This window comes from Eschrichtius robustus, chromosome 20 (genome assembly GCF_028021215.1).
Source record: "Eschrichtius robustus isolate mEscRob2 chromosome 20, mEscRob2.pri, whole genome shotgun sequence".
Lineage (NCBI taxonomy): Eukaryota > Metazoa > Chordata > Mammalia > Artiodactyla > Eschrichtiidae > Eschrichtius > Eschrichtius robustus.
The window spans coordinates 46289999-46317890 of NC_090843.1; the positions used below are offsets into that span (position 1 = coordinate 46289999).

At 49.7% G+C, this 27892-nt stretch overlaps 2 protein-coding genes across 5 annotated transcripts in view; one reads left to right on the forward strand and one right to left on the reverse strand.

Moving 5' to 3' along the window:
- The window catches only part of NLE1 (notchless homolog 1), an 86772-nt gene that overhangs the window by 46331 nt on the left and 12549 nt on the right, over positions 1 to 27892 (forward strand). The window lies entirely within an intron of this gene.
- Positions 87 to 27813, reverse strand: UNC45B (unc-45 myosin chaperone B). 3 transcript variants are annotated; one of them, XM_068529879.1, is made up of 19 exons: positions 27646 to 27813; positions 27023 to 27059; positions 25645 to 25820; positions 24009 to 24098; positions 21148 to 21315; positions 20394 to 20562; positions 17064 to 17234; positions 15353 to 15524; positions 12291 to 12591; positions 11265 to 11359; positions 10977 to 11118; positions 10086 to 10226; positions 8590 to 8717; positions 7599 to 7665; positions 6562 to 6675; positions 6088 to 6203; positions 5154 to 5271; positions 2825 to 2980; positions 87 to 347 (listed from the first exon to the last, which is right to left on the reverse strand). In XM_068529879.1, the coding sequence occupies exons 1-19, from the start codon at positions 27811 to 27813 to the stop codon at positions 87 to 89; spliced, it is 2790 nt and encodes a 929-aa protein (XP_068385980.1). The 3 variants fall into 3 exon arrangements, with proteins under 3 accessions (XP_068385980.1, XP_068385979.1, XP_068385981.1); XM_068529878.1 differs by having other exon boundaries at positions 10971 to 11118; XM_068529880.1 differs by lacking the exons at positions 10977 to 11118; positions 11265 to 11359.

The window sequence follows — 27892 nt, forward strand, 5'->3', positions numbered from 1 at the left end:
CCCTAGCTGAACTGACACCCCAGGAGTTCATAGCTCAGAACTCTGCACAGTACAGGAGCAGCCCCAGCATCCCTCTGGGCCCCTGTCTAAGACACTGGTTTAATGAAGCCATAATCTATGCATTTGATGAGACATTCCCGAGCTGTCTGAACCACTGCTGCCCTCTTCTCGTCCGGCTCTTGTTTGCCCACCACAGTCAGGATCTCCATCAACTCACTCTCCACCAGCTTCTTGGCCAGCTCAGCATCAGCCGCCACCAGGTTGTAGGCAATGACCAGGCCCCGGTGTTGAACTGACAGCCGGTCATGCAAGCAAAGCCGCTGTAGGATCTCCAACCACTGAGTCGTCTGAAGGTGGGGAGGAGGATAAGGAAGGATTGGAGGAATCAGTGGGGGGATGGAGAAAGGAGATTTTGGACAAGATAAACAGAAGGCCTTGGCCAGGCCCAGATCCTGAGCTCTGAAAGGGCAAGCACACATCTGGTTATCTGTATGGGACTCAGCATATGCCCACTTGAGCCCCTTGGGACTAGCTGGGTGATGCCCATCTCCTTACCAGGACCAGGGCAGGAATTGAAGAACTAGAAGGAACTTGAAATAATCCAATCCTTTTCATTTTATAAGTGGAGGAATTGGAGTTCAAGGAGGGGAAGTAACTTAGCTACGGTCACACATCTGGAAATAGTAGAGAATAAACATGCACACATCCATTTAATTTTTAAGCATCTTGAGAAGCAAAGGGACAGGCCCACTGCATGCCTGCGTGGAATGGGAATGGAGGGTGTTCAGAAAGGAGGATTCTAACCCTGGACGCATGCACAACGCCTGCTTCTGCCAACCCAGGTGCCCCTTAGAGACATGCCCTAGGCATGCACTCCACCAGCCCTGACTTCAACTGGAATTAACACTGGAGTCTGGCATGTACCCTCTCCTCCACCCCTCCTCCATCTCTCTCCTCCATTCCCAGTTGTGAAGCAGCCCAACTACTGTACGTGGGGGAGACAGGACTCTAGACCACTCTGATCACCCCCCGGGAGACAGAAATGGAGCTGAGAATAGAACCAGGAGGCTTGACACTTACAACATTCAACAGACACAGAAGAGAATAGTTATCAGTATGGGTTTTGGAGTCAGAGAGACTAGTGTCCAGGTCCCAACTCAGCCACTTACCAACTGTATGACCTTCGCTAAATTATTTAACCTCTCCAAGCCTCAGGAGCCTCATCTGTTATCTTAACCTCATAATATTGTGATGATCTAATGATATGACACATGAAAAGAGCTTAGCATGATGGCTAGAGCATAGTAAGAGCCCATCAAGTAGAAGTGGACAGGAATGATGATTTTAGGCACTAATCCAACAATTTCCCCTTTGCTTCCTCAGACCTGTTACCCTCCAGTAGTTAGCAGGGATACCTTTCTACATACACCGCTATCAGATGGGGAGACAGATACAGAGAGGAAGAAAAGGCAAGTTATTTCTTCAGAGCTTCTAAGCAGACTTTTGTAAACTCTGCACTGTATCCTACCACAGGGAAAGGAAAGGAAAGTTCAGCTAGCTGTGGTAGGGTTCAGGGAAAGATTTTATGCTGATACGTAATTGATCATGGGTCTAGTGCCTATCGCTCCCTGGGACAGGAATGCAGCCAGGATTTCTGAGCCCCTTGGGAAGATGGAAGAAGTGGCCAGGAGTGGGTTGCAATCCTGAAGTATCCCAGTCCCCTCCTATCTAACTGGCTCTGTGGTGTTGGGCTATTACTTTTCTGAGCTCGGTTTCACCATCGGTAAATGAGGATAATAATAATCATGCCCACTGCACAGGGTTGTTGGGAAGATGGAATGACATAATAGGTGCAAGCACTTAGAGCAGCGCCTGGAGAACAGTAAGTGGAGGAGTCACAGAGCACCCTGCGGGGCCTGCTGACAGAAATGTGTGACCAGTAACTTCAGCAGAAGCTGCCTTAGGACAGCAGCCTGTGGTCCCCAGGCTGGAAGCACCCCACCTCCGATCTACTCAGTCAGAATATCTGGGGGAAAGTGTTTTAACCAGCCCTCCGTGTGACTCTTACACACCTTACAATTTTGAAAAACTTGCCTTAGGGAAAGTGCTGAAGGCCAGGGACCAAGCAGGATGAGCTACATCTAGGAGAGAGACCCGTCCCCTGGTGCCAGGACAGCATAAGCCCCCATGAAATTTAGAGAACACACACACACACACACACACACACACACCTGCCTTAAGCTGGCTATCTAAAAGAGCCTGCCTTTAAAGCAGACTTGCTTTAAAATATTTGAATTGAGATGTTTACTTTTTTTTTGAGATGTTTACATTTTTCACCATCAGTGAATGTGATGCCCACAAACTAAGTTCAGTTTGGTGAAATAAGGAAAGTTTCATTTTGCATCCCCTTGTTTGCGGCTGTGTCAGTATCACTCTCATTACACCTGCTGAGATGGCCACAGTCCCACAAAGGGTCTGGTCATCACGTGAACTTAAGAGAATCTGCTGCCTCTTCGCCAAACTCTGGATGGTAACCCAACCACATCCATTCTTCTCTTGGGGAGCTCAGGGGCTCCACGGCAATAGTTAGTGCTATTATTATTATCGTCATTATTCTTAAGAAATGACTTATAAGCACCACCAAAGTGAGTTAGCACACTTAGGGAGTCCAAATAATGAGTGTAAGGGGTCGAAGCGTATAGAGTCTCCTCTCTTTAGGTGGTAGGAACAGATACAGGGGCTGGCCTCCCCCCCAGAGGATCATGCAGGGCAGTGTGGGCTGGGGGTGGGGGGATTCCCCGGAGTCCCTAGGGCCCGCTCTCACCACTTGAGTCATCTTGAAGCACAGTTTCTTATGCGCTGCCGTCAGCATGGCCAGCGCCCCCGCGGCCGCATTCTGCAGCTTGTCGTCATCCTCCCCGCAGAGCAGCACCACCAGCTTCAGCCGGTCATTCCCATCAGCCAGGAACCTCTCCTGTACCTATGGGAGGCGGGTACATGGCTCAGAGAAAAATGCCCCCACCTGCCCAGCCTGGAGAGGGAAAGATGCATCTGGAGCCATACTCTCTGACCCAAGATCCCTCAGAACTTCTCTTTGAGCAGCTCACCCATGACACCTCCTCCTCCAGGAAGTCTTCTCTGACTAGCTAGGTGAAAGTGCTACAGACTCCTCCAGCTAAAAGGTTAAACAGAATAAGGGGTTCCTTGTATAGCACTCGCTGTCGCCTCTGTCTGCATTCGGCTCTCCAACCCCTGGGGAAAGGGCAGGCACAGACTCCTGAAGGGTAGATGTTGCCTGAAGAGCCATGTTTCACTTCCCTTTGGGGAAGCCTGGACTGTTTCTCCCACAACGGATGGGCCTTGAGGGTCTGCCGTTAAATGACTTTGCAGTCCCTGAAGGCACAGAGGCTTGGCAAGAGCAGCAGACAGTTGGGTAGTTTACATGGTACTCAAGAGCTGCTGTACCATTCACCAGGTGAGGGATGAGGCTTCCCAAGCACCCAAAAGCCAGGAGAAGAGCCTCCCGGGGCCCAGGGCCCTGACATGTCTGAAAGCACACTGACCCTCCCCACCCCTCTGCTCTATAGTAAAATCTGGTTGGTTAAATTTAAGGGCATTTTGTTGGGTGAGGTGTCCTAGAAGGGGAACGCCAAGAGGGGTCAAAGGTCACAGCTGCCCAGGTTATAAACCTCTACCTACAACTCCCTGAAGCTGGAGCAGTGGTCCTCAGAGGTAAGAGTATACTGACAGTCAGCGCAGTCCCCTCACGGGGCACAGGTGTGACTGGAAAGCAGCTGTCCCAAAAGGACTGCATTCCCCATCTCTTGCACTAAATACGGCCATGACCTCATTCTCATTACAGAACATGAATGGATGTAATGTGTGTCACTTCCAGGCCACCATAGTGGAGCGCTACAGGGGTCTCTCCTGTGGTCTGTCTCCCCATTCCCCGTCTGAATGGAGACCACTCTCAAGGTAGCAGAGGGAGAGACAGTTCTTTTTTTGGAGGGGGGGGTATAGTTATTGATGATTGAAGACGGCTGCATCCCTAAGTCATTGCTTGGAAGCGAGCCACCTGATCCCAACGTGAGCGAGAAATGATGTGAGCGAGAAATGAACTTCTTTCCTGTTGGGACCACTGTTCATTTTGATTCGGGTTGTTGTCGCAGCTGGTGCTCCCCGCCGGGGAGGCTGCTCCCCATCCCATCACTCTCCCCTCCGCTGTCTTTGGATACACTCTCTTCTCCCACGTGGCTGCCAGGCCCCCAGCCCAGCCTCAGGCCAGCTCCCTGATGGACTGTGGTAGCTTTATTTCTTTTGACTTTAAAAGGCTTTCATGGATCAGGTTTTCCTCCCTATAACAGTGAGAACATCCAAGACTTGAGTTAAGAACTGAGGGGCAACAGAGCGGGTCTCACACTCGGCCACTAGCCCTGGTTGTCATGTTAACAAAGGGCCTCAGATTTCAACCCTGTTGTTACCTCTGATGAGGTTCTACCTACAGGCACAGCAGTGCTCTGCCAGGATGGAAGGAAGGAGACATTCATTCATCATATGGTGATAATTTATCCCAGTACCAGACCATGAAGCCATTGATGTGTTCTGAATTCATTTTATTTTTACAAATCCTATAATTATTCTGTGACGAACACAGTTATAGTGCATTGCAGTTTCTATGGAGACAGCGATCGTTCATTAAATGTTAACATTTAACATATTCTAAAATCGTTTGTGACTGTTTTTGCATTTCTTCATTTTTTTATTATATATGTGGAGCTTCAACAGATCCAAGTGCTCTAGCCTCTCTTGACATCTAAGAGGCCCTGACCTCATATCTTTTTTGCTATAAGATTATTTAGTAAATAACTTGGTGAAATGGGACTTCTACACCATCCAGCCCAAGCTTTGGGGTCAAAGCCACAGCTAGGGATGATACTACTTTGTGTATTTTCCTTTGTCTCCTTTGTGCATTATATTCCTCTCGGGGTCCCTATAGGGAGGGAGGCTGTCATCTAGGAAAGATTCAGGGATTCCTGGGTTCTTTGACAAAATGTTGCCTTAATACCACTGTAACAGCCCCCAATCTAGCGCCAGGCCGTGACCTGTGGCCCGACTCTCCATGCCTTGATCACTCCCATCCTGAGCCCCCTCACCTCCTTGCTCACCACCATGTTGCACATGCACTCGGTGGCTGCCTGCCGCAGCTGGTCATGGTTCTCAAACATGTAGTTCTCAATATCTGGCAAGGCCTTCTCCTTAAAGATCTTCTGCCTAGGGTGTGAGGGGTGGAAGAAGAGAGGCTGCTGAGTCCTCTGTAATGAGCATTTGGGGTTTTGGCCACCCAAGGGCCCTTCCACATCCTCAGCCAGCATGGTTTAGATGGCAGTAATCCCACCCCCAGCTCCAGGAGGGGCGTCCAATGACATAGCACAGCATCCTGGCCATAGCAACAGAGTCTGGGATGAACATGTCACCCAGCTGGAGATTCTCTTGTATTATTGCTGGGGAATGTCTTTCTCTCTCCTGCTGGAGATGAAGCCAAGAAGATGTGAAGTCTGGAGCAACCCTCATGTGATCATGAGAGAGGGGAAGAGCCTGTCTGAAAATTAAGACAATACAGACAGAAGAGGTGGAGAGATGTAGGATCTAGGACAGCTTTGTAACCACTGCATCAAGCCGCACCTGAATCTGGTTTATCCCAGATGAGTCATTAATGACCTGAGTCATTAAATTCCCTTTATGCTTAAATCAGTTGGAGTTGAGTTTTCTGCCACTTGCAATCAAAAGAATTTCAACCCAATCCCACCATCCCCCTGCTTCCGGGGATGGGTTGGGGACACTTTATCCCCACCCATCCACCTGATATCTTTTCTACTACTTCAGAGAGAAATGTCTTTCCAGTCTCCTTTGGCTTTGCACATTCACTGTGGTCTTTCCAAGTGCTAGCTCAAATCCCTCCCACGGTCATTTCTACCCACTGCCTTCGAGCCTGTCCTCAGAGAAAAGCACACACGGTACCTGTGACATTTCCACCAGCACTTTGTGGGACACCTCTCTCCACCCCTGCTCCCTCTACGCCCCACTCACCGGAGTTTGTCACTCTGCGCAGACAGGTTGGTGAGGCCTAGGAGAGCCTCGTAGTTCTGGAGCCCATCCCTCTGTGTGTCCAGGAGTCTCACAAGGGGCCGCACCACCTCGTACACCTGTGGGGGGAGGCGTCAAGGAGTGGTCAGGTAGAGACCATGTCCCCCCAGTCATTTACAGGTGCCCAGCTCTAGAATTTCCAATGCACGTGCCCACCCATTGTCTGATTCAATCTTCACAATGATCCTGAGGGGCGGGATTATTTCCTTTACTTCGCAGATGAGATAACTGAGTTTCCAAGGGGACGGCCTTGTTCGTCAGAGGTAGAGCCAGGCGTGGGATCCACGCACCTCCAATTCATGGCCCTCTTTGTGGCAGCACCACGCCCCCTCCCAGGCCAGGGGTAGGGTGACAAGGGGAAGGGCCCTGGGAGCAGATTCCTCCCATCACTACCACCCCACCGCCCCCATCACCCACCCGCTCCCCAGGGAAGGCGATGTCCGGATTGGAGACTGCAGCGATCTTTGCTAGAGCATGGGCTGCCTTCACCTTGCCCACGTCTGTGCCCTCCAAAGCCAGGGGAATCAGGGCCTGCAAGAAAGGGCACAGTCACTCCTCGGTCACAGAGATACAGAGGCCTCTCTCCCCAGCCTCCCTCTCCAACTGCTGTCTGTTCCATCAGAAGTTCAGGAAGACTCTGTAATAGAGTCAACTCTTGAGCATCATGGAAAACAGTTAAATTCTGAATCACGGATTCACTCCCCTTGGTTCCCAGCACACATGGAGATCTTTGCCCACCCTCTTCCCCACCCATCCATACGTTCATGTGGCTTTTGGAAAAATAAATCAATCATTTTTTACTTTCTGACTAAGTCAAACCTGATCGTAATAGCGGCTATTCACTGAGCACCTCCTATGAGCCAACACTTAAGTGTATTTTCTCTAATCCTTGTGACATTCTGGAAAGTGAGTGTGTGATGTTCTCCCTTGTTTTACAGATGAGGAAACTGTGGCTCAGGGAGATTAAGTAATTTGCCCAAAGTTGCGCAGTTAAAAAGGGGACAATCAAGGACTTGATGACAAGCCGTCTATAGCAAAGCCCACGGTCTCTATCTGCACCAGGGTTCCTTCCAGTAACAAGGAGGATAAATGGGATCCCACAGTAAATCCCATGACACTTCATAGACTTAGGCACCGACAGCACAGATACCTTAATGACTGTATTCCAGAGGTCGGGTTGGGGCAGGGGGTGCATTATTCTTGGGCCAGGCAAAGAACGTGCACACACACATACACACACAAAGAGACACACATGTACACAAACGAAGAGACACACACAGAGACACATACATACACACAGAGACACAATTACACACATAGACACACAAACACAGAGACACGTATACACACAGAGAGACGCACACACACAGACATACACACACACACACAAGTGTGCTTCTCCCCAGTGAAGCACCTTCTAGGATGGCAAGGACCCCTTAGCCCACCCAATGTACCTTGCCACCACCTTGAGCCACAATGGTACCTCGGTCCTTTGGGTTGTCACACAGTGCCAGGAATACCCTGGAGAGCAAGGATAAAGGACATTCAGTGCATGAGCACACCCTTCCCAGGCATCAGCAGGCCCAGTGAAACTCTGGGAAGTGCTACCAGTGAGCACGTGCCCCAGAACTAACCTTGGGAAGATACTGCCATGGACATAAGTGGCTGGGGAGGAAGTGAGGCCAGATGTAGCTGCAAACAGCGGCCCCATCCCTGTTTAGGGAGATACCAAATGGCTCCCTGCTGCCCACCACCCAGGAGAAACTCTTCCACATGGAAGCACCCCAGGACCACCATGTTCCGGCCCTTGCCGTCCTCTCTGGTCTTATCTAGCACCACTCTCTCCTGTGCACTCCATGCTCCAGACATCTCCCTGGAGAACCCCGTCCTCATTCACTCATTCTCCCTCCATCCTCAGGGTCTTTGCGTACGCTGTTCTATCTGCCTGGAACCCTTCCTTCTGCTGCATTTGAGTGGCTCCTTTTTTTCCTTCAGGGTTCCCCTGAGTTGTTACATCTTCCAGGAGGCCTTCCTAGCTGCCTAGCCACCTGCCCTCCAGTCTGGCCAGTTGGGGGCCACTGCTCGTGCTCCAGCCTGTCCTCTGTATGTCCCCCATCATGGCACCTGCCGCGTCGTGTGGTAACTGTGAGCCTGTGTGCCTCCCGTCAGGCTGCACAGAAACCGTGCCTTTCATCTTTGGCATTTCAGGGCCTGGGAACCAGGTCAGCAGAATGGACAGTGACCTCTTTCCTCCCAATGCAAAGTTGCCCCTGTGATGACCTGCCCGCCGGGTCACTTTTCAGTGTTGACCCCCATCAGCCTCCTCTTCAGACCCCTAATGGCTCATTCCCTCATTTACTCCCCACCCCCGCCATCTCTGTCTCCCCACCCAGCCTCCTGCCTCCAGGCCCCTCAGACCCCAGCCCTGAACTGCTGCAGCCGCACCTGGCCAGCAGCTCTTTGGTCTGGTCAGTGAGGATGGCATTGTCTGCTTTCACCATGCAGGCCAGCGCTGAGATGACGCCGGCCTTCAGAAGCCGGTTCACCCGCTTGTCCACAAAGTCCTTCTTGTCCTGGGGAGATGAAAAGATGGCAAGGAAATCAATCCCGAAAGAGAAGGAAGATCATCCAAAACCCTAGATGACCTAGATGTTACTTCCTTGCAGAAGGCTAGCTTTCCATTAGGCTATGCATGGGGGCGGGGTGGGTAAGCAGGGGTGGGAGGGGAGAGAGAGCCGATAAAGCTGACCTAACAGTGGATTGGGTCAGCCCCAGGGTTGAATAGTCTCTACAGAGAATCCTCAGGGTGGCTGGGAAGAGGCAATCTCTAGAAGCCACGTTAAAACTTCATGGCAGCAGAACATGCTATACACCCTTGCCTGAGTGAAATCCTATGCAGCTTTAAAAAATGATTCAGAGAACGACATAGCAGTGTGGAAAACATCTAAAGTATTTTCCCCAAATTGGGTACAAAATAATAACTACATTCTGATTATAACTATTTTTATTATTTTTTCTTTTTAAATTATTTATTTATTTATTTGGCTGCGCTGGGTCTTAGTTGAGCCACGCAGGATCTCTAGTTTCGGCATGCGAACTCTTAGTTGCAGCATGTGGGATCTAGTTCCCGGACCAGGGGTCAGACCCGGGCCCCCTGCATTGGGAGCACAGAGTCTTAGCCACTGGACCACCAGGGAGGTCCCCTGATTATAACTATTCTTTTTAAAACACACAGAAATAAAGAGCCTCTGGTAGGTGATATAACACACCAAAATGACAGTAGTGCTCAGAGGGAGATGATGTAATCGCAAGTAGCTATTTTCTTTTCTCTACTGTCACATTTGTGTTTGTTTTGCAACATGGTTATATGACTTTGGTCATTTTTTTAAAAATCTAAGTGTTTTATTGGCTGGAAATACAATGCATATATAGTCATATACAAACCACGTACAAGGTATGCGGTTGCGTGCAGGGAATCATTGTGGGGAGGGTCCCAAGGGGATTTGTGACACCTGGGCTGCCCCTGATCCCCCGTCCCTCCACTTCTCATTATTCGTACTTAGCACCCATATCCCCAAAGCCAGATATCCCAGAAAATAAAATTTGTATAAATGTGGAAAACATGAAATACAACTAACTGTCAGATGTCCATGAAATCAACAACATAAACTGGAAAACGTTCATCCTGGCTCCATTTGGTTTCTCCGACTATAAATTGTCAATTCCTCCTCCCCCTCCACAGAACATTAACCCTAAGAAAAAACACAAGTGCCACCTAGTGAGGGAAACCGACCATGATCCTCTTCAATTCCTCTGCGTCTTCCACCAAATCCTCCCAGACACACAGGCACGGCGCCTGAACATCATTAACTGTCCTTCCCACCTCTCTGGCGGTCCGGTGGTACAGCTCCCCCCCCCACCCCGGCCATCCCCTTCCCCACCTTGGGGTGCTCCTCGGGCACGTGCTGCTTGGAGAACTTGGCCAGCTGCACCAGCTCAGGGATGACCTCCTTGACGTCGTAGCTGTTGGTACAGTTCACCAGGGTGGTGGCCACCGAGTACAGGATGGTCTTGTCAGGGGTCTGGAGGCAGGAGGTGGGGGATAGGAGGGGACAGGCAGCAAGGAAACCTGAGAACAAACCACTGCCTCCAAGAGGCTCCCTCACAGGCAGGCTGGTTTGGGAGGAGCGTGGCTGGCGTGGCCCCGCGGGAGAGGAACTGGCTCTGCTCACATGGGCTCTGCTCCCCTCAACAGCACCCCAGAGCACGAACGGGAGTCCTCTCAGTGCGCTCTTTGCTTTGTGCCCCTTTCAAAAGCCCAGTCCCATAGGCTTTCCATCAGACTGCGCTGGGATAGGGTGGGAGCTGGACACCCTTTGGTGGAAACTCCCTCCCACACTTCCACCCTTTAGTGGCGGGAAAGAGCGGGGAGAGGAGGGGCGCGGAGGGAGGTGGCCCAGCAGAGGAGGAAGGGCATCTGGGAGGGACTGGGATGGAGGGAGGGTCCCAGAAGAGGCCAGGTACTGCCCCTCGGTCCCTCAAAAACCTCAACTCCCTTGGGGGGGGGGGGGAGGGGGGCGGGTCTCAGGAAAAAAATACCCTCATCTTATTCATCCTCCCACTGCCTGGAAGGCATGAAGAGTTTTGAGCCCATTTTACAGTCAGGAAAGATGAGGGCCAGACAGAGGGAAATGACCAACCCAGGTTTACAGGAAGAGTTAGGGGGTAGAGTCAGGATGAGGACAGGGGGGTCTGATTTCCCATGCTCAGTGTACAGCCCCGTGAGCCTGAATCCAGCAGATCCTGAGGCCAGAGGCCAGGGCCACACTTGCCTTGGCCAGCTCCAACATGGCCTGCAGGGCAGGGATGTCCTGAACAAAGTCATCCTTCACGTCGGCGTCCAGCGTGAGGTAGGCCAGGCCCTCCACTGCCCATCGCCGGGTCTGGGTGTCTGTGGATGTGTTGCACAGCCACCTGGGGGAGGGGAGGCAAGGGTGCTGGGACTGGGGCAAGAGTGAAGCAATTCAGGGCAGCAGGTGGGCGGCTTTTTAGGATCTGGCATCCACTAGGGCACATCCCCAAGAGAAGATGGTGGGCTTGGGGAAATAGGACCCCCTTACTTGCGGCAGTGTTTGGCCAGCTTCTCTGTCGACCCTTCTGCAAACTGCCTGAGACCATAGTCTGTGCCTCCCGCAGAGCCAAGTTTACAGAGTCCCTGGGGAGGAGGGGAGACGTGTAGGATCAGAGACACCAAGGCCTGGGAACGAGGCCTTGCTCAAACGGGTCCCTGTGGCTGGAACACTTTGCCCCTTTTCTTTGCCTGGATAAACCTCTCTGGATCCTGCAGAACTCAGGGCAGGTGTCACCTTTCCGAGCTGCCTTCCCTGAGGCTTCCAGGTTAGGGTAGATGCCCACAAAGCTGGAGGTTTTTAACTTACCCTTTTCCCCCACCATTTTGCCCACGTAGATGTTTTGTGTCTATCATTTTGAAAAATCAGCACAGGATAATACTAACCATATCTGTAACCACAATGATAAAACTTATGGCACAAAAACTGTCTGTGAAATCATATTTTTGTTGGGGGGTAGATTCAGATGTGCAGATTTTTACCCAGGAAAAAATTGGACTCTTGCTAGGGAAAAAAATGTCTTCCATAAGAGAAAACTCACAATGGCAGAAGCTAAAATTAGGTTTTTTTTTAATTGATATGAACAACAACAAAAAAAAACCCAAACAAACAGATCAATGACTCAAATCTTCACTGTAATTGTTGTCAAGAAAAAGGAAGTTATTTCTATAAAATGAAAATGGAAACAATGCAGCAGGTTTAACTGTGCTATATAGAAACCGATGAAGGAAACAAACTTGAGTTTGTGGAGTTTGCAGTGAAACTACTTGGTGGACAAAAGCTCATCAGTGTTTGTGTCGTTCAAAAGCATCGAGGAGATCATTGTTAGGGTTACGTGGCAGGGTCCCCCATCCTGAATCCACGTTCTCACAGCCTCCTGCTTATCACCCCGATCTGCAGGGGCCTGTGGGTGGATCTGGGTGCTTAGCGCGTGGTCTCCTCAAGGACAGGGACCACGTCTCATTCATTCTGGTGTCCCTGATGCCCGGCACAGTGTCTGGTACCCAGCGCACTCACCACCAGCGTGCGGATCTTGATCTTCTCGTTTTGGGTGGTCTTGTAGATATTTTTGAGCAGTGACACGCCGTTGGTGATGATGAATGTGGCACGGCTGAGCTTGGTGGAGGCATGGATGAGGGCCTCCACGGCCACCAGCTGGTCCGTCTCACGCTCTGAGCTACACAGAGCCACCATCATCTCCATCACTCCTTTCAGTCCCAGCAGCTGATTGCCCAGGTCAAAGGGGCCCTGCAGGATCCCTGACACCGTCTGGATGGCAATCACATTCTTGTCCATGTCCTGGGGGTCAAACTTGCCCCTAAAACAGAGGGCCAGCGTGGTCAAGAGAACTGGCCAAGGGGAGTGGGAGGAGTGTGAGATCTGGGGACAGACAGATTTTGTTTTTGCATCCTAGATCCAACACTTATGTGCTGTGTGACCTGGGGCAATTCACTGAACCTCTCTGAGCCTCAGCTTCTTGATCTGGAAACTGAGGATAGCACTACTACTTCTCAGAGTTACGATGGGGATAAATGAAGTCATAGATGTGTTCCTCAAGAAGCACACTCAGATGGGGACTGACACTCAGGAAGTTTATTCGGGAGAGCTCTTGGGATCAACACCTGTTGGGAAAGGGAAGAAATCAGGCCTGGATGGAGGGAGGCACTGGACTGAGATGCGGTCATGACAAAGCCTCAGCTTGCGAAGAGTTCCAGAGCCGAGACACCCTTCAAAGTTGTTCCAAGTTGGGGTGAGGGACAAGTCATTGGATGCTGGCTGCCCTGAGAAGGGTGAACAGCTGTCCTCAGCCAAGGCAAGTCCCCAAAGAGAGGTGACAGGTGAGAGCTGTCAGCCAACAGGCTTCCCAGAAGCTGGGGTGTCTGGTGGGACAGGACAGCAGCCACCACAGCACAATAGGGCTACCGTGGTGCCTGCCGCACAACCTGACTCTGCCGTGTAGCTGAGTCACGATGTAGCCTGAGCCAGTCAATCCCCTGTCTGGTCCAGTCCCTTCCCCTAACAAGTCAGGGGTGAGGGGTAGACTAGTAGAGCCTGAAGTTTCTGCCTTCCTTTCAAAATCTACTATCATCTACTCTACGGAAGGATCTCTGTGTGAGGACATCAGAGGTGACACACCTTCTGATCCTTCCGTGATCTGCCCAGGTTGATTTGATGTGGGGAATCCGGGCAGATGTGCACAGTGCAAATGTAGATGTGTAGAAATGAAAGAAGAGAGCGTGGAGCAAGAGTCAGAGACCTGGGCTCCGGTCCCACATCTGCCTCTGGCTGGGTAACTGGGCAAGTCCCTCTGGGCGAGAGGGATCAGCCTTGGGAGCTCCGGGCGCCCCTCCAGCTCTGACAATCCGTGTCCTGTGCCTCATCTTCTTCCCACTCAGTGCCGGGGAACCAGCCTTGCATAATTAGTTGGGGTCTGCCCTTTAAACTGGTTCCTTATGCCAGCTGGTGCCTGAACCTCCACCCAGCCCCTGGCCCCTGATGAAGCACCTCCCTGGAGGGGGGAGGGGAGTGGCAGCCTCGGGCACCATTTGTTGAAGGTGGTGACCCTACCCACTCAGTGTCAGGTGACCTCAGAGGCAGCATGTACAGTCTGACCAGGAGGGGGCCTCTTTCAAACGGGGACTGGCTGGGAGATAGTTACCGGGACGCTGAAGCTGAGGTCGAAGAAGACCGGAGAGGCCCTGAGGAGCTTTAAGTGACACAAAGTCGAGATCAGGAGAAGCTATAGGATGGAGCCAACTTCGCTGGAACCCAAATCCAGGAAGCTGAGAACAGTTTTTACATTTTCAAGGTTTTTTTAAAAAAAAAATTGTGATAGAGACCTACGTGTCCCACAAAACCTAAACTTACTCTCTGGCCCTTTACAGGAAAAGTTTGCCAACCCGTGGAATTGAGAAAGGAAAGCAGAGTGAAGGCAGGGTCTTCACCCTCCCAAGACTCACCTGGTGCTTTTTAAACATGCAGCTTCCTGAGCCACAACCCAGTCTACTGGGTCATGGGGTGGGGGTGGGGTCCCAGAAATCTGAATAGTTTCCAAGTACGAGGATCATTGGAATAAAGGAGGGGGAAAGCCAGCTACCACGAGGAGAGATCCACATGGGGAGGAACCGGGGCCTCCCACCAAGAGCCAGCACCAACATGCCAGCCACTTCAGCACGCCATCTTGGAAGCAGATCTTCCAGCCCCAGTCCAGCCTTTGGATGACGGCAGCCCAGGCCAACATGTGACTGTCATTTGTAAGCCCCAAAGCCAGAACTACCCAGCCGCCTCTCGGCCAAACTGCTGTCCTATTGTGAGATGACACATGATACTTCTTGTTTTAAGCTGCTAAATTTGGGGGTAATGTGTTACACAGCCATCAATGACTAATACAGAGCCTGACGGAAATGGAGCAGAACCCTATGGTCCTTCCCCCTCCAGGTCCTCAGCCTGCCTTTTGTCTGTGGAAAACCTTTAGCCAAACAAGTTTAATCAGAGAAGTGAGAAAAGGCAGAAACAAAGGAAAGCAGTCAAAGGAGACCAAATAAAAATAGTCATTAAGCGAAGTCCAGGGCCTTTAGTTCCCCTCAAGGGCTATAGATAATATTCTGAGCCGTATCCTGTGAGCTGTCTTATAGATACTGAAACATCCACCAGGTGGAAGAAGTTAACTACATGACGACCAGGCTGTAGCCGTGACATAAGCTGCCACAATTCTGAGAACTGGCCTCAAAGAAATGGGAACAAACTGACCCTGGAACTAAAGACTAACTGTACCTAAAACAATCAAGATGATACTGATCCGACCACTGCATGACTAATTTCAAGATGACTGTCAGAGCTGACTGTGCTGTTTCTGCCTGTAGCCGCCTCCCTCTGTCTATGAAAGCTCTTGCCCCCTGATTGTCTGGTGGGGCGGTGGGGGGAGTCAGCCTTTGGAGAGACATCTGCCCTCCTCCCACCCCCAGGTCTCCAGCCTCCAAAATAAAGCAAACTTTTCCTTTCCACCAGCTTTGCCTCTTTACCGGCTTTAGAGCAACCGGTCCCACACTTTCGGTTACTCGACCTTCCAGGAAACTCACGTGATGTACTCCTCGCAGATCTTGCGGAAGTTATCCCGCTCCGGGTCACAGCGCAGGTCGTCGTAGAGCTTGTTGATGAGGATGGAGGCCAGCATTCGGGTGTTGTCAGTCAGGGGCAAGCAGGACTGCAGATCTGGAACCTGCCCCACTACCTTCAGGATCTTCCTCAGGCCTGCAGGACAGACAGCAGCAAGTGTAAGATGCTTGCCGGGCTCTGTCCTCACAAACGCTCCTTCTCGCTCAGTCCTGTTTTATCACCAGAGCTCTGCGGCCCGCCTTTAGGCAGCACGTAGTTTATCCAACGTGGCTAGGAGTTGGTCAGACCTTGGGTGGGACAGGTAAACGGGAGGGGGAACATCCTAGGTAAACATTGGGAGGCATGAAACTCTGGATGTGGCAGGGAATTAAAAGTGCCTGGCATGTATATGCATAGCCGATTCATTTTGCTGTACAGCAGAAACTAACAGAACATTGTAAAGCAACTATATTCCAATAAAAATTAATTTTAAAAATGTAAAAATCGAAAATAAAAGTGCCTGGCAGTAAATTTTGTGCTGTGTATTTTAACACACACACAAAAGCACTGGGAGGGCTGGAGAGTCACTGGAAGGGGCCTGATGAACCAACCCAAAGCCCCCAGCCTGGCTCTCAAAGGCCTTCATCAGATGCACCGGCTCCACCTCCCCAGCCTCACCTCCTACCCTTCCCTTCCGCTCTGCCCTTGCCTTGAGCATCTCATTTCTCTTCTGCTAGAACACTCTGGACCTCCTCCTCCTCCACGTCTGCCCCTCCCTGAACCCAAAAACTTACTTCAGGCTTGACATCCTGGTGGCTCCCCTACCCTGCAAGTCTTCAGCCCAGTTTTCAGATATTGCTCCCCACCCCCACCCCCCATCCCATAAACCGTGCGGTTGGGCCTAAATCCTAGCGCAGAGAGAAGTCGATTGTCAATGCCCAGCCTTTGTAATATATGCAGAGAAGACCAGAACTGGGATGGGGGGGAGGGTGTTGAGAGGGGGAGGGTTAAAGCACTAGAGTAATTTGTTCAAGTCTAAGCACTTACACATGAACTTTGCTGAGATCTGTGAAAACCAAACAGGGGAAGTGCTATATCAAAAGAGAATAATGGTAAAGCTGCTAAAAGCTGACTTGAACCTTTTAGAACAAGGTCTGGTCTATATGTCATTATACCTGTGGGAGAATTTATCACAGCAGATCATAAAGCCACAGGTATGATTCTTGAACGATCGAACAAGGTGATTTAGGAGAGGGGTGGTGTCCTGGAGCTGACATATTTAGTGACTATCTCTTGGAACACTGTTACCGGACTTTGTATAATGTACACTGGTGCCGTTTCTCCCTCTGGAAGGCCTGTATTTTGCCATCCTGAGACTTGAGGAACGTTACCCCTTGTTGGTGGAGTCTTGTTTGTTTTTCTTTTGGCACTTGCCTCGCTTGTCAGGAAACTCCGCCCAGATGTTTTTGAGTGTGTTGTGGGTGTGTTCAGGCCCTGAATTCAGAGCCTGGACCTACACCTTCACCAGCCCACTGGTGGATCCTAATATGCTAATGACTTTTCCTGGCTTTTCAGTTGGGAATGAAGACTTCTCCCAGACAAGAGCCGCACCCCTTCCACCGTCTGCTGGTTGCCTGGTACCCTGGTGCCCACTGGAAAGGCTGGCATGAGCCCCAGACCCTCCCACCTCCTCACCGTTATCCACCACATAGATGGTGTGTGAGTTGTCGTGAATGGCGAGGTCCTTCCTGGGGACGTTCTTACTGAGCAGGTTCAGGGCCTGATCCCTGCCCTGGCCAGACACCTTCTTACTGACCAGCATGTCAAGCAGGTGGTTGGTGATCTGCTTCCGGTCCTTCTTGGTGTCTGAGGAAGGAGAGGACAGGGGTAAATAGAGAGGACCAGGGCGTCTCAGGTATATAGGACCAGGGATGGCAGAGGCTTCTGGAAGGACTCTGGAAATATTGAATCCACTGCTTCCCAGATTTTGGAATTTCCCAGGAGAGTATAGTATCTCACTCCAAAAAAGGGAGGGAGATCTCTAGACAACACCCCCAAGGGGTCCTCCAGCTGCTCTGAACACTGACTTCTATGGCAGCCCATTCCATTCTTGAACAGTTCTGGTTCTTAGAAAGTTCTTCACGCCCAGGCAACGGTGGGCAGGGATCCAAAGGTGCTTCGTGCAGTTTTTAATACACTGATTTAATTAAAATGTTTTCCAGAAAGGAAATTTACACTCCTTACAGACATTTTACTCCCCGCAGATTCAGACACGCTGGGAGCCTGAAATTCAAGCCTTTGCCTGGGATGCCAGGTCTTCCCTGCCCACTGGGGATCTTAAAGGCAAATGCCTCCTCCTGCTTTTGCCGTCTGAACTCTCTGGAACTTGGAGATTTTTGTCCTCATTCTAGATTGTAGCCCAAAGGCAAGCAGGCAGGCAGGTAGAAAAGGAAAGATCTCCAAGCCATGTTATATAAATAAATGATGAAGGAACGGGGCTATCTAACTGGAGAAGGAAAGACACAAATGTACATGATAGCTTGTCTTCAGATAAAAGTATGTCATGAGCGTGAGATAATAGACTTATTCTGTGAGGCTCCACAGGGCAGAACTGGGACCAGAAGTGAGTGGGACCACAAGGAGACAGATGTGAAATCAATATATGGAAGAATTCTTTAGCAGAGATGTCCAACAGCTCACTCCCTCCGGAGGAAGTTGTGGCCCCCAATGAACCACACCTCTCAGTATTCATGCTCTTGGGGAGTCCCCTCCCACACTGGCCCTGGATTGCTCATGTGACCTTACGGTACACTCAGAGGCTTAAAAGCACTTACACATTGGGGCTGTCCATTCAAAATGCAGCCACCATGTTACATAGAAACCCAAGCTGCCCACCAGAGAGGCTACAAGGAGTAAAACCAAGATACCCTGGCCAGCATCTCCAGTTAACCACCAGCCATCCGAGTGAAGCCATGTTGGACCCTCCAATAATTCTAGGGCAGAAAAGGATCCTTACCATAGTAAGTCAGAACCACATCAAGAATTCAAGACTCCAAGCGGGTTAATTACTAATACACAAAGAGCTCTTAGGAATCAATAAGAAAAACACTGTTACTCCAACAGAGGAAATAGATAACAACATGAACAAACCATTTGAAGACAAAGAAATCCAAATGGCTAATAAGGATAAGGAAAAATAATGTCTAATTCATAAATTTTTAAAATTCAAACAGATAATTATTACCTACTGAATAGGAAAATGTCTTTAAGAATGATTGTATTTGAATCTGGTGAGAATGATTTGAGGCTGGAACTCTTATCATCACTTGGTGAGAGTAAAAATTGATGCACCCTCTCAAAAGGAGTTCGAAAGTGAGGTAGTGAAAGAGCTTTAGTTATGTTCATAGCATTTGACTTAGTACTCCCATTTCTAGGAATTTGTTCCAAGAAAATAATTACAAATGCAAACATAGGTTTATGTTAAGAATGGCTACTGAAGTGTTTTTTATAAGTATGAAATTAAAGGCAATCTAAATCTCCAACAATATAGAGCTGATTGATGAGTTATGATATATCCATACAATGGCATGTAATGAAATTATTTAAGATCAAGCTTTCTATGAGTGAACCTGCCTCTGTGACCTTCCCAGCCAGAGCAGGAAGTTCTAAAATGATGTCTAGGACCTGGATATACAGGAAGAAGCCTGAGTTTGTATATGCATATATGCAGGAATGAGACAAATGTTAAATTAATAATTATTCAAGTAAAAAGGAATCCTCTTTAAGAATATTAAACGGTATGCAATAGTAATACAATGCTCAGAAAGGAGAAAAACACAAAAATGTCCATAGCTGAATCCCAACTCTGTTAAATAGATATTTATATGGATGGATAGAAGAAAGATTGGAAGGGGGACTTCCCTGGTGGCACAGTGGTTAAGAATCCGCCTGCCAACGCAGGGGACGCGGGTTCGAGCCCTGGTCCGGGAAGATCCCACATGCTGCGGAGCAACTAAGCCCGTGAGCCACAATTACTGAGCCTGCACTCTAGAGCCCGTGAGCCACAACTACTGAAGCCCGTGCGCCTAGAGCCCCTGCTCCGCAGCAAGAGAAGCCACCGCAATGAGAAGCCCGCGCACCACAACGAAGAGTAGCCCCCGCTCGCAGCAACTAGAGAAAGCCCTCGCGCAGCAATGAAGACCCAACGCAGGCCCAGAAAATAATTAATTAATTAATTAAAAAATAAATAAAATACTTTATAGAAAAAAGAAAAAAGACTGGAAGGATACACATGGCAGTGATAGTAGTGGTTATCTGGCGGGGTGATTACAGGTTGTTGGGATTTTTTTCATCTTTACATATTTCTAAAATTTTCCACATTTCTCCATAAGCCCCTGTTACTTTTAAAAATTGTTGTAAAACATGCATATAATAAAATTTACCATTTTAACCATTTTAAAGTATGCAGTTCAGTGGCATTAAGCACATAAAACACCGTTGTGCAACCAGCACCACAATCCATCCACAGAACTTTTTTCACCTTGCAAAACTGAAACTCTATCCCATCAAACAACTCCTTATTTCCTCCTCCCCCGCCCCTGGCAACCATCATTCTACTTTCTGTTTCTATGAGTTTGACTGTTTTAGAAATCACATATACATGGAATCATACAGTATTTGTCTTGTTGTGACTGGCTTATTTCACTTAACATAATGCCCTCGAGGTTTCTCCATGTCGTAGCATGTGTCAGAATTTCCTGCCTTTTTAAGGCCGAACAATACTCCACTGTATAGATGGACACCACATTTTGTTTCTCTGTTCATCCGTCGATGGACACTTGGGATGCTTTCACCTTTTAGCTGTTGTAAATTATGCAGCTGTGCCTCTGTTACTTTTATCATCAGAAAATAAATGTAAAAATATAACCAGGCCACCTCCACATGCGCGGAACGCCCAGTCTGAGGTGGTAACTGACACTTCCTTGCCTCCACCCCCTTGAACCAAGGCTGAAAACTGTCTCCTACCCAGAACCAGGGCCTCTTCCGTCCCTCGATGCTCTCGCTTGTCCTCCCCAGACAGAGCGTCGATGATGGCCTGGAGCAGGTTGCAGACGGTCAGAGGCAGCTCCTCATTCTCCACGGCCATGAGGCTGCAGATTCGGTCTATCCGGACTGCGTGGAGAATCGCTGTGGCCTAGATGCCCCCAGCAAGGAGCACAGTCAGCTGGCCGCCCTTCCCTTCCAGCTGCCCTGCAGGTTAGGGAGTGGGTGATCGCTGCCCCGTGCAGTAGGGACAGAAGACCAGGCAGCCAACGCCTCATGGGACCCGTGGCCTGGGAAGGCCCTTGACACGAGCCGTGCCCCTTTCCAGAGGTGTAGAGCTGCTCCATCCGATACAGCAGCCACTCGCCACAGGGGAGGCATTGAACACGTGTAATGCAGCGAGTTCACACTGAGATGTGCTGTGAGGTAAAATGCACACTGGGTTTTGAAGAGTTAGTATGAAAAACTGTAAACTGTCATAACCTTTGCATTCAGCTCTTCCACATAAACCACTTTCAAGAAACTTATCTTTGTTTAGTCAGACCCATTCCCAGCTCAAAGAAAAAATAAGAGGATCAATCTCTGTTGAATCTGGGGCCATACCACCAAGGTTGAGGGGAGACGCTTTAGACGATGTATCAGGGTCTATCCATGCCAACCACGCCCTGCCCACAGGGCAACTCCAGGTCCTCGGACCGGCAGCCCTCCGTGCCACGAACCCTGCCCCTGCCCTCACCCTAGCTCGGTGGCCACTACTCATGCCCGACAGGGTCCGTATTGCAGCCAACATCAGCTCAGGCCTCTTAGTGTCCAAAAGCTGCAGCAACAGGGCCACACCGTAGTTCTGGAAGATCCTCTCGGCCCCTGCTTCCTCACGGCTGAGAACAATGAGGTTTCTGGCCGCCTGAAAGGGGGAGGAAACAATGAAGGTCATGAGGGAAGTCCGGCTGCAGAGGCCTTGGCCAGGAGCCAAGTGCAGGGGCTGCTGCAAGGACGAGGTCTTCAAAATGTCTTTATATTCTTTTGCCCTATAATCCTACTCGTGGGATCATAGCCCAAGAATATAATTCAAAACAAGAAACAGAGTAACTTGCAAGAAAGACCAACTGGATAGGGCTTCCCTGGTGGCGCAGTGGTTGAGAATCTGCCTGCCAATGCAGGGGACACGGGTTCGAGCCCTGGGCTGGGAAGATCCCACATGCCACGGAGCAACTAGGCCCGTGAGCCACAACTACTGAGTCTGTGCGTCTGGAGCCTGTGCTCTGCAACAAGAGAGGCCGCGATAGTGAGAGACCCGCGCACCGCGATGAAGAGTGGCCCCCACTTGCCGCAACTAGAGAAAGCCCTCGCACAGAAACGAAGACCCAACACAGCCATAAATAAATAAATAAATAAATAAATTTTAAAATAGCTTTAAAAAAAAAAAAAAGACCGACTGGATGAAATATATTGCAGCCATTAAAGTCATAAATGAAAAGACTCAGAAGAAGCTTGGAAAACACATTGGTAAGCAGAAACAGAATCACAGGTTCACTCTGATTGCACTTATGGTAAAATAAACCTGTGTATATATGCTTGTGGATAAGGACTTTAAAAAGGTAGGGAAATGTTAAATTAATTAAACAAGGAGGTGGCTTCAATGCCTAAGCGACTAAGTAAGCAAACCCAAACCACACTTGGCTGTACAGCAGAAATTAACACAACATTGCAAATCAACTATACTTCAATTTAAAAAAACACAAAACAAAGCAAAACCTAACCCTGTATTGCCTCAATGTTAAGAAATCGAACCTTAAGGATGACCAATCACAAACAGCTAACGGACCTTTCCCAAATAATGCAACTGCTTCAGCTATAGCCAATCAAATAATTCCCTTGTTTTGCTTCCACCTCTTTTCTATAAAAGTCTTTTTCCTAGCTCCTGTCGGTGGAGTACCCCTAACCACTTCTGTTTTCGCGCTGCCCAATTCAAACAGATTTTGCTCAAATAAATTCTTAGAATTTTTATATGTCTCAGTTTATCTTCTAACAGAAGTGAAGTGATTTCATATGGGAAATTATTTTTCCATTAAAAATGTTCTTCGAATATGGTTTTGGCATTGTTTGTTCGTTTATCTGTTTAGGGAAATCTGAAGTTGCAGGGGGTTCTCAGGAAGGTTGAAGGTTGTGGGCAGAGAGCACAAGATGGGATTTGAAAGCCCTGGGTTTGAGTGCTGATTCTGCCACATGCTAGCTGTGTGACCTTGGGCAAGTCATAGCACCTCTCTGGGCCCCAGATTCCTGTCTGTAAAAATAGACAGTTGAGCTGGGTTTTCAAGTGTCTTCCCACCCTAAAGCCTTCTACCTTGAGGATATATATACAGTCTTCCCTCAGTATCCGCAGGGGATGTTTTCCAGGACCCCCGCAGATAACAAAATCCATGGATGCTCAAGTCCCTTATATAAAATGGCGAAGTACAGGCGGCCCTCCTTAACCACAGGCAACCAACTGAGGATCGAAATTCCTTAAAAGGCCCCAGATCTGGAGTGGAGGCCTTGAACAAGACCTGAGACCCTGGGGTTGGGCAAAGAACTCATGAGGCAGGAAAAGGAGGAGGTAGACAAATAGGTAGGGAGGCTGATTAGAGAATTCCAGGCAAACATGAGCTGAACCGTCATCGCTCTGTCAGTCAAGGGCTTTGTACTTCTCGAACCACTTTTATCTATAACAACTCAAGTCCTCATAAGAGTTTGCTATAAAAGATAGCTGCATATTATATGAACTTACTGACCATCAAACTAACAAAAATTCCCCAGGCATTGTCTGCCAAGTTCTTATAAATATTCAGATATTCTTTTTTTTTTTTTCCTGTGAAGGACTAGAAACATTTTATTTTTTAAAATTTATTTAATTAATTAATTTATTTGTTTGCACCGGGTCTTAGTTGCGGCAGGGGGGTTCCTTAGTTGGGGCTCACCGGCTTATCAGTTGCGGCACATGGGCTCCTTAGTTGTGGCATGCGAACTCTTTTAGTTGTAGCACGCATGTGGGATCTAGTTCTCTGACCAGGGATTGAACCTGGGCACCCTGTGTTGGGAGCATAGTCTTAACCACTGGACCACTAGGGAAGTCCCTAGAAACATTTTAAAAATGCAGCAAATTTGGCTAAGAGGATGGTATTCTGAATAAAGATTTTCATATTTCAGAATGACTTGTTGCAATGTTTTGAAATGGAATAAAACATTATTTTAATGTGTCATTGTTTCTCAGGGCCAAAAGTAGGGTGAGGCAAGAAAGACACCTTGGGTGCAGAATTTACGGGGCACCAATAACCTCTGTAATCAAGATAAATGCAATGCATTTAATAAATTTAATAAATTTGTATGTAATATGTAAATAAATTTAATAAATTTGTAAATGCAATGCATTTAATAAATTTGTATTTAATGCAATGTTTAAAATACCAGAATCAATTTTGTTTACTTTCTCCAAGGAGCCGCCTCCCTGGCCTGCAACCTGTCGGCGGCCTTACCGCCCAGACACAGGAGCAGAGTCTGCAGCGGAAGTACAGTTACCTGGCAGGTCCCAAGAGCACCCGCTGCCGGCCCAGCACCCACCTTCTCCAGCTTATCAGCTTCACTGTTTCCGTCCAGGAGAATCTCAAACATGTTCTGTACCCTCGAGTCTGTGGAGTACTGCACACGGAGCTGAGGAGAGAGGAGGGAGTGGGGAAGAAGGCAGGCAGGGGTCCACGTCATTCCAGCCGGCTCCACATAAAGTTCATCTCAATTAATAGCTTCCTGTCTCCCTCCATCATTCACTCATTCAACAAACATTTACTGAACAACTACTATGAGTCAGACACTGTATAGAATGGAGAACAAAGTCAAGTCCTTGCCCCACAAAGCTGACAGTCTAGTTACATTCGCCGTCCCATTTGGTCTTCACAAGTCTTGGAAGGCAAAGGACCATCACCCCAGTTTTGAAGTCTAGTAAACAATTAGCTATTAGACATTTTAATATGGGCTAAAGGGCTTCCCTGGTGGCGCAGTGGTTAAGAATCCGCCTGCCAATGCAGGGGACACGGGTTCGAGCCCTGGTCCGGGAAGATCCCACATGCCGCGGAGCAACTAAGCCCCTGCGCCACAACTACTGAGCCTGCGCTCTAGAGCCCGTGAGCCACAATTGCTGAAGCCCGTGCATCTAGAGCCCGTGCTCCTCAACAAGAGAAGCCACCACAGTGAGAAGCCCGCACACTGCAATGAAGAGTAGCCCCTGCTCGCCGCAACTAGAGAAAGCCCGCGTGCAGCAACGAAAACCCAACGCAGCCAAAAATAAATAAATAAAATAAATTTTAAAAAATATATATAGGCTAAAATGGAAATATATCTCCAGGATTTGAAACCTGAAGCAGTTTCTAAGTACCTTTTCAAGCAAATTAAAACCGTTATTTTTGAATGTCTCATCCCTCACTCTCCCAACCCCAGTGCTCTGAAGCTTTCATAAAGTGACCTAACCAATCATCATCCCCCATCTTGCCAGCTCCTTCTGTACCTCCCACTGCTTTTTTCTGCTGGTCTACGGTGCCACCTATTTTCATCACTCCTTAGTCTGTATTTTGTCAGCCCTTGAGTCTGCACCCTGGACAGTACGACATGGTCCCACCATGGGGCTGCCCCAGGCACAAAGAAGTTACTGTGTCTTGGAGCAAGGAGCTGTGTGATCAGTTACCTTCCCGCTCTTACAGTGGGGAAAGCAACACCCCAAGGGGTCCCTCAGAAAATTGGTAGCTAAGCCAGTACTAGGGTGCAGGATTCCTCATCTCTGGTCCAAGTTCTCCCGACCCCACTCCATTTTCCTAGAAAAGATTCCCTGTTCCTACTGGTTCCTGGCTGTCCTCCATTCCCCAGCAATACCCTTCCCCCAGTTCCTAGGTTTCTCCTGCTGCCTTTGTCCTCCCAGAGAGGAAGATCATGGTGCAGACATACTGAGTTGCAATTTTTTAAAAAGCCTCCATCTGGAATTTAAAAGACTGGTGTTCTAGTCCTGTCTGGCTTGCACCCTCGAACAAGCATCACGGCATCTCTGATCACTCACAGACAGGTGCCCCTGCCCGCCTGTTCTGTGTCACGTGACCACTCCATCCAAGGGTGTGGAGGTAGGCCAGCCCTGCCTGATGTCCCGCTCCCCTAACTGGTCCCTACTAGGAATGGGGAGAGGTAGCCAAGGCTTATGTGCAGGGGCCCAGCTCACCTTCTCCTGGATGCTGGCGTTGAGCCTCCTCAGTGTCTCCTGGAAGTTCGGGTTCTGTGGCTCCAGGGTGGCACAGCATTGCACATCCTTGAAGGCCTGGGCCAACTCCCCCAGGTGCTCCAGTGCCTGGCTTCGCCGATACAGAGCCTTGATGTCCGAGGAGTTGATGTCGATGGCTAGCAAGGGGGACAGGCAAGGCCTCAGGGGGCCGGGCTACAGACCACCTTCCCCTCCCCCACCGCTGCCCCCAACTGCAGGGCTTCTGTGCCCTCCTTGGAGAGTATGCATCCATGTAGACTATCTGGTCCAAGGCTCCCCTTTGCTAGGGAGGCGTTAAGAATTACAGTCTCAGGGTTGGAAGGGAGCTTAAGGGTCATCTTGTCTAATTCCTCACTCTCCAGTCTCGGCTCAGTGATCCCTGCCAAAGGCTCACCCAGCTGGTGCTTGCATACCTCCAGCCATCCGGGAGCTCCTTCCTTCTCAAGGCAGACAGCTCCTTCAGAGAGCCCTTCCCTCCTCCCACCTGAAACATATCTTCCTGTAACTTTGCCCTTTTGTCTTGAGTCTAGCCCTGGAACACGCGAGATGAAATCCAATCCTTCTTCCTCGTGACAGCCTTTTAGGTATTTGAAGGCAGCTCCCTGTCCCACCTGGGAGTTCCTTCTCTGAGCTAAATATTGCCACTTCCCTGCTCTTCACAGGACGTGTTTCCAGTCCCCTTTCCAGCTGGGTCCCTCCCTTCTGAACTCACTCCAGACTATCTCTGTTTCTCCTAAAAAAAAAGTGACCAAATCAAACCCCAACACAGACCTCTGCAGAGGAGAATCCCCTTCATTCTGCGTATTATAGCCCTAAAAATGCAGCCAGGAGAAGTGTTCCCATTTTGATCGTGCTGTTAAGTCTAAGTTCTCTCAGAACTTGAGGCACTCCATGGCCAGCATTTACGTATGTTTATTCCTCCTAGTGTCTGTGGAATGAAATAGTGCCTCCGTCCTCCCCTCGGGAAGCCCGGTCCCCACAGAGTGGACCAGGCTGATGCCCTGGCTCTGGGAACCAGCCCTCTCCCGCTGCCACCCCGTGAACATATTCAAACTTCCAACAAACTGGCTGTGTCCTTACCATGACAAAAGGATTTCTGGAAGCAACCTTATAAGCAAAGAAGCTGCCCCAGCATATTTAACATGTAAAAACGTGACTTAGGGATGGCTTTTCTGGAGCTCTCCTTTCACGTAAGGATGGTACATCTGAAGCCCCACCTACAATGCCCAGGATGGCGTTTATACAGTCGGTCATTCCTGCGAGTGTCGAGGGCCTCTTAGACTAAACAGGGATGCAGAAGGGGAGGGAAGGAGGGCAAGTCCGAGTGAGGGGGGCTCACCTCTCGAGGCGTCTGAAGCCGCCTGAGCATAGCTCTCCTGAGAAACGGGGAAGGAGGAAACTTGGTTAATGTGGGCCCGACACAGTGACAGCCAGAGAGGGTCCCCGAGGCGAGGAGAGAGGACTCGCTGGCAGCTGCCACCGTCAGAGGCCAGGGGAGCGCCCCTCACTGGGCATGGAAAAGTGGACGAGCTTTGGCATCAGGCAAACTCGGGTTTGAACCCAGCTCTGCTACTAACTACCTGGAGATCTTGGGGAAGCTATTGAGCCCTCCTCTGAGTCTTGAGTTTGTTATCTGCGATATGGGCACGGAAGCAGCAGCGACCTCACGGTCTGTGGTTAAAATGCCACGAAATAACCTATAAAAAGCCCCTGTCATGACGCCACTTCCCATGAGGCTGCTTCCCGTGGGATGAGAACTATCTCCATGGATGAATTTCTGTCTCCCAGAGGAGTGGGTCAGGCAATGGGTACCAGAAAGCAGTGGGAGGCGCCCTTCTCCAACCTGAGGGGTCCACTGAGAGGGCTGGGATGATAGGTGTGCCTGTCAGGAGGAGGGGGCTGCCTCCACACCCCTGCATCCTAGCCCTGGCCCTCAGCTCCCTGCCCCTCTTCATCCCAGACCGTTTTCAGGCCACAGGCTGCCAGGTTCCGATAGAGCGTGGCCAGGAGGGCCTTATCCTTGGTCAGCTTCAGGGCTTGGCTATAGCTCTTTGCTGCGGCCTTGTAGTCCTGGAGCTGGAAATGCCGGTTCCCCTCCTCCTTCAGCTGCGCTGCTTCTGCCTCGGCCATCTGTGGGGACAGGGGGAGCTCCGTCTGGCCAGCCCCTCCCTCCAGACCCGGGGCTGGGTTCCTGGCCTGAGGTCTGGAG

Excerpts from the sequence above, each read along its gene's own strand:
- UNC45B (XM_068529878.1), bottom strand. The coding sequence starts at position 27,813 with ATGGCCGAGGCAGAAGCAGCGCAGCTGAAGGAGGAGGGGAACCGGCAT. Across the intron at positions 27,060-27,645 it reads CAGCCTGTGGCCTGAAAACG|GAGAGCTATGCTCAGGCGGC; the intron begins GTCTGGGATGAA and ends CCCGTTTCTCAG. Across the intron at positions 10,227-10,970 it reads TGGAGCTGGCCAAGGCAAGT|ACCCCTGACAAGACCATCCT; the intron begins GTGGCCCTGGCC and ends TCCTGCCTCCAG.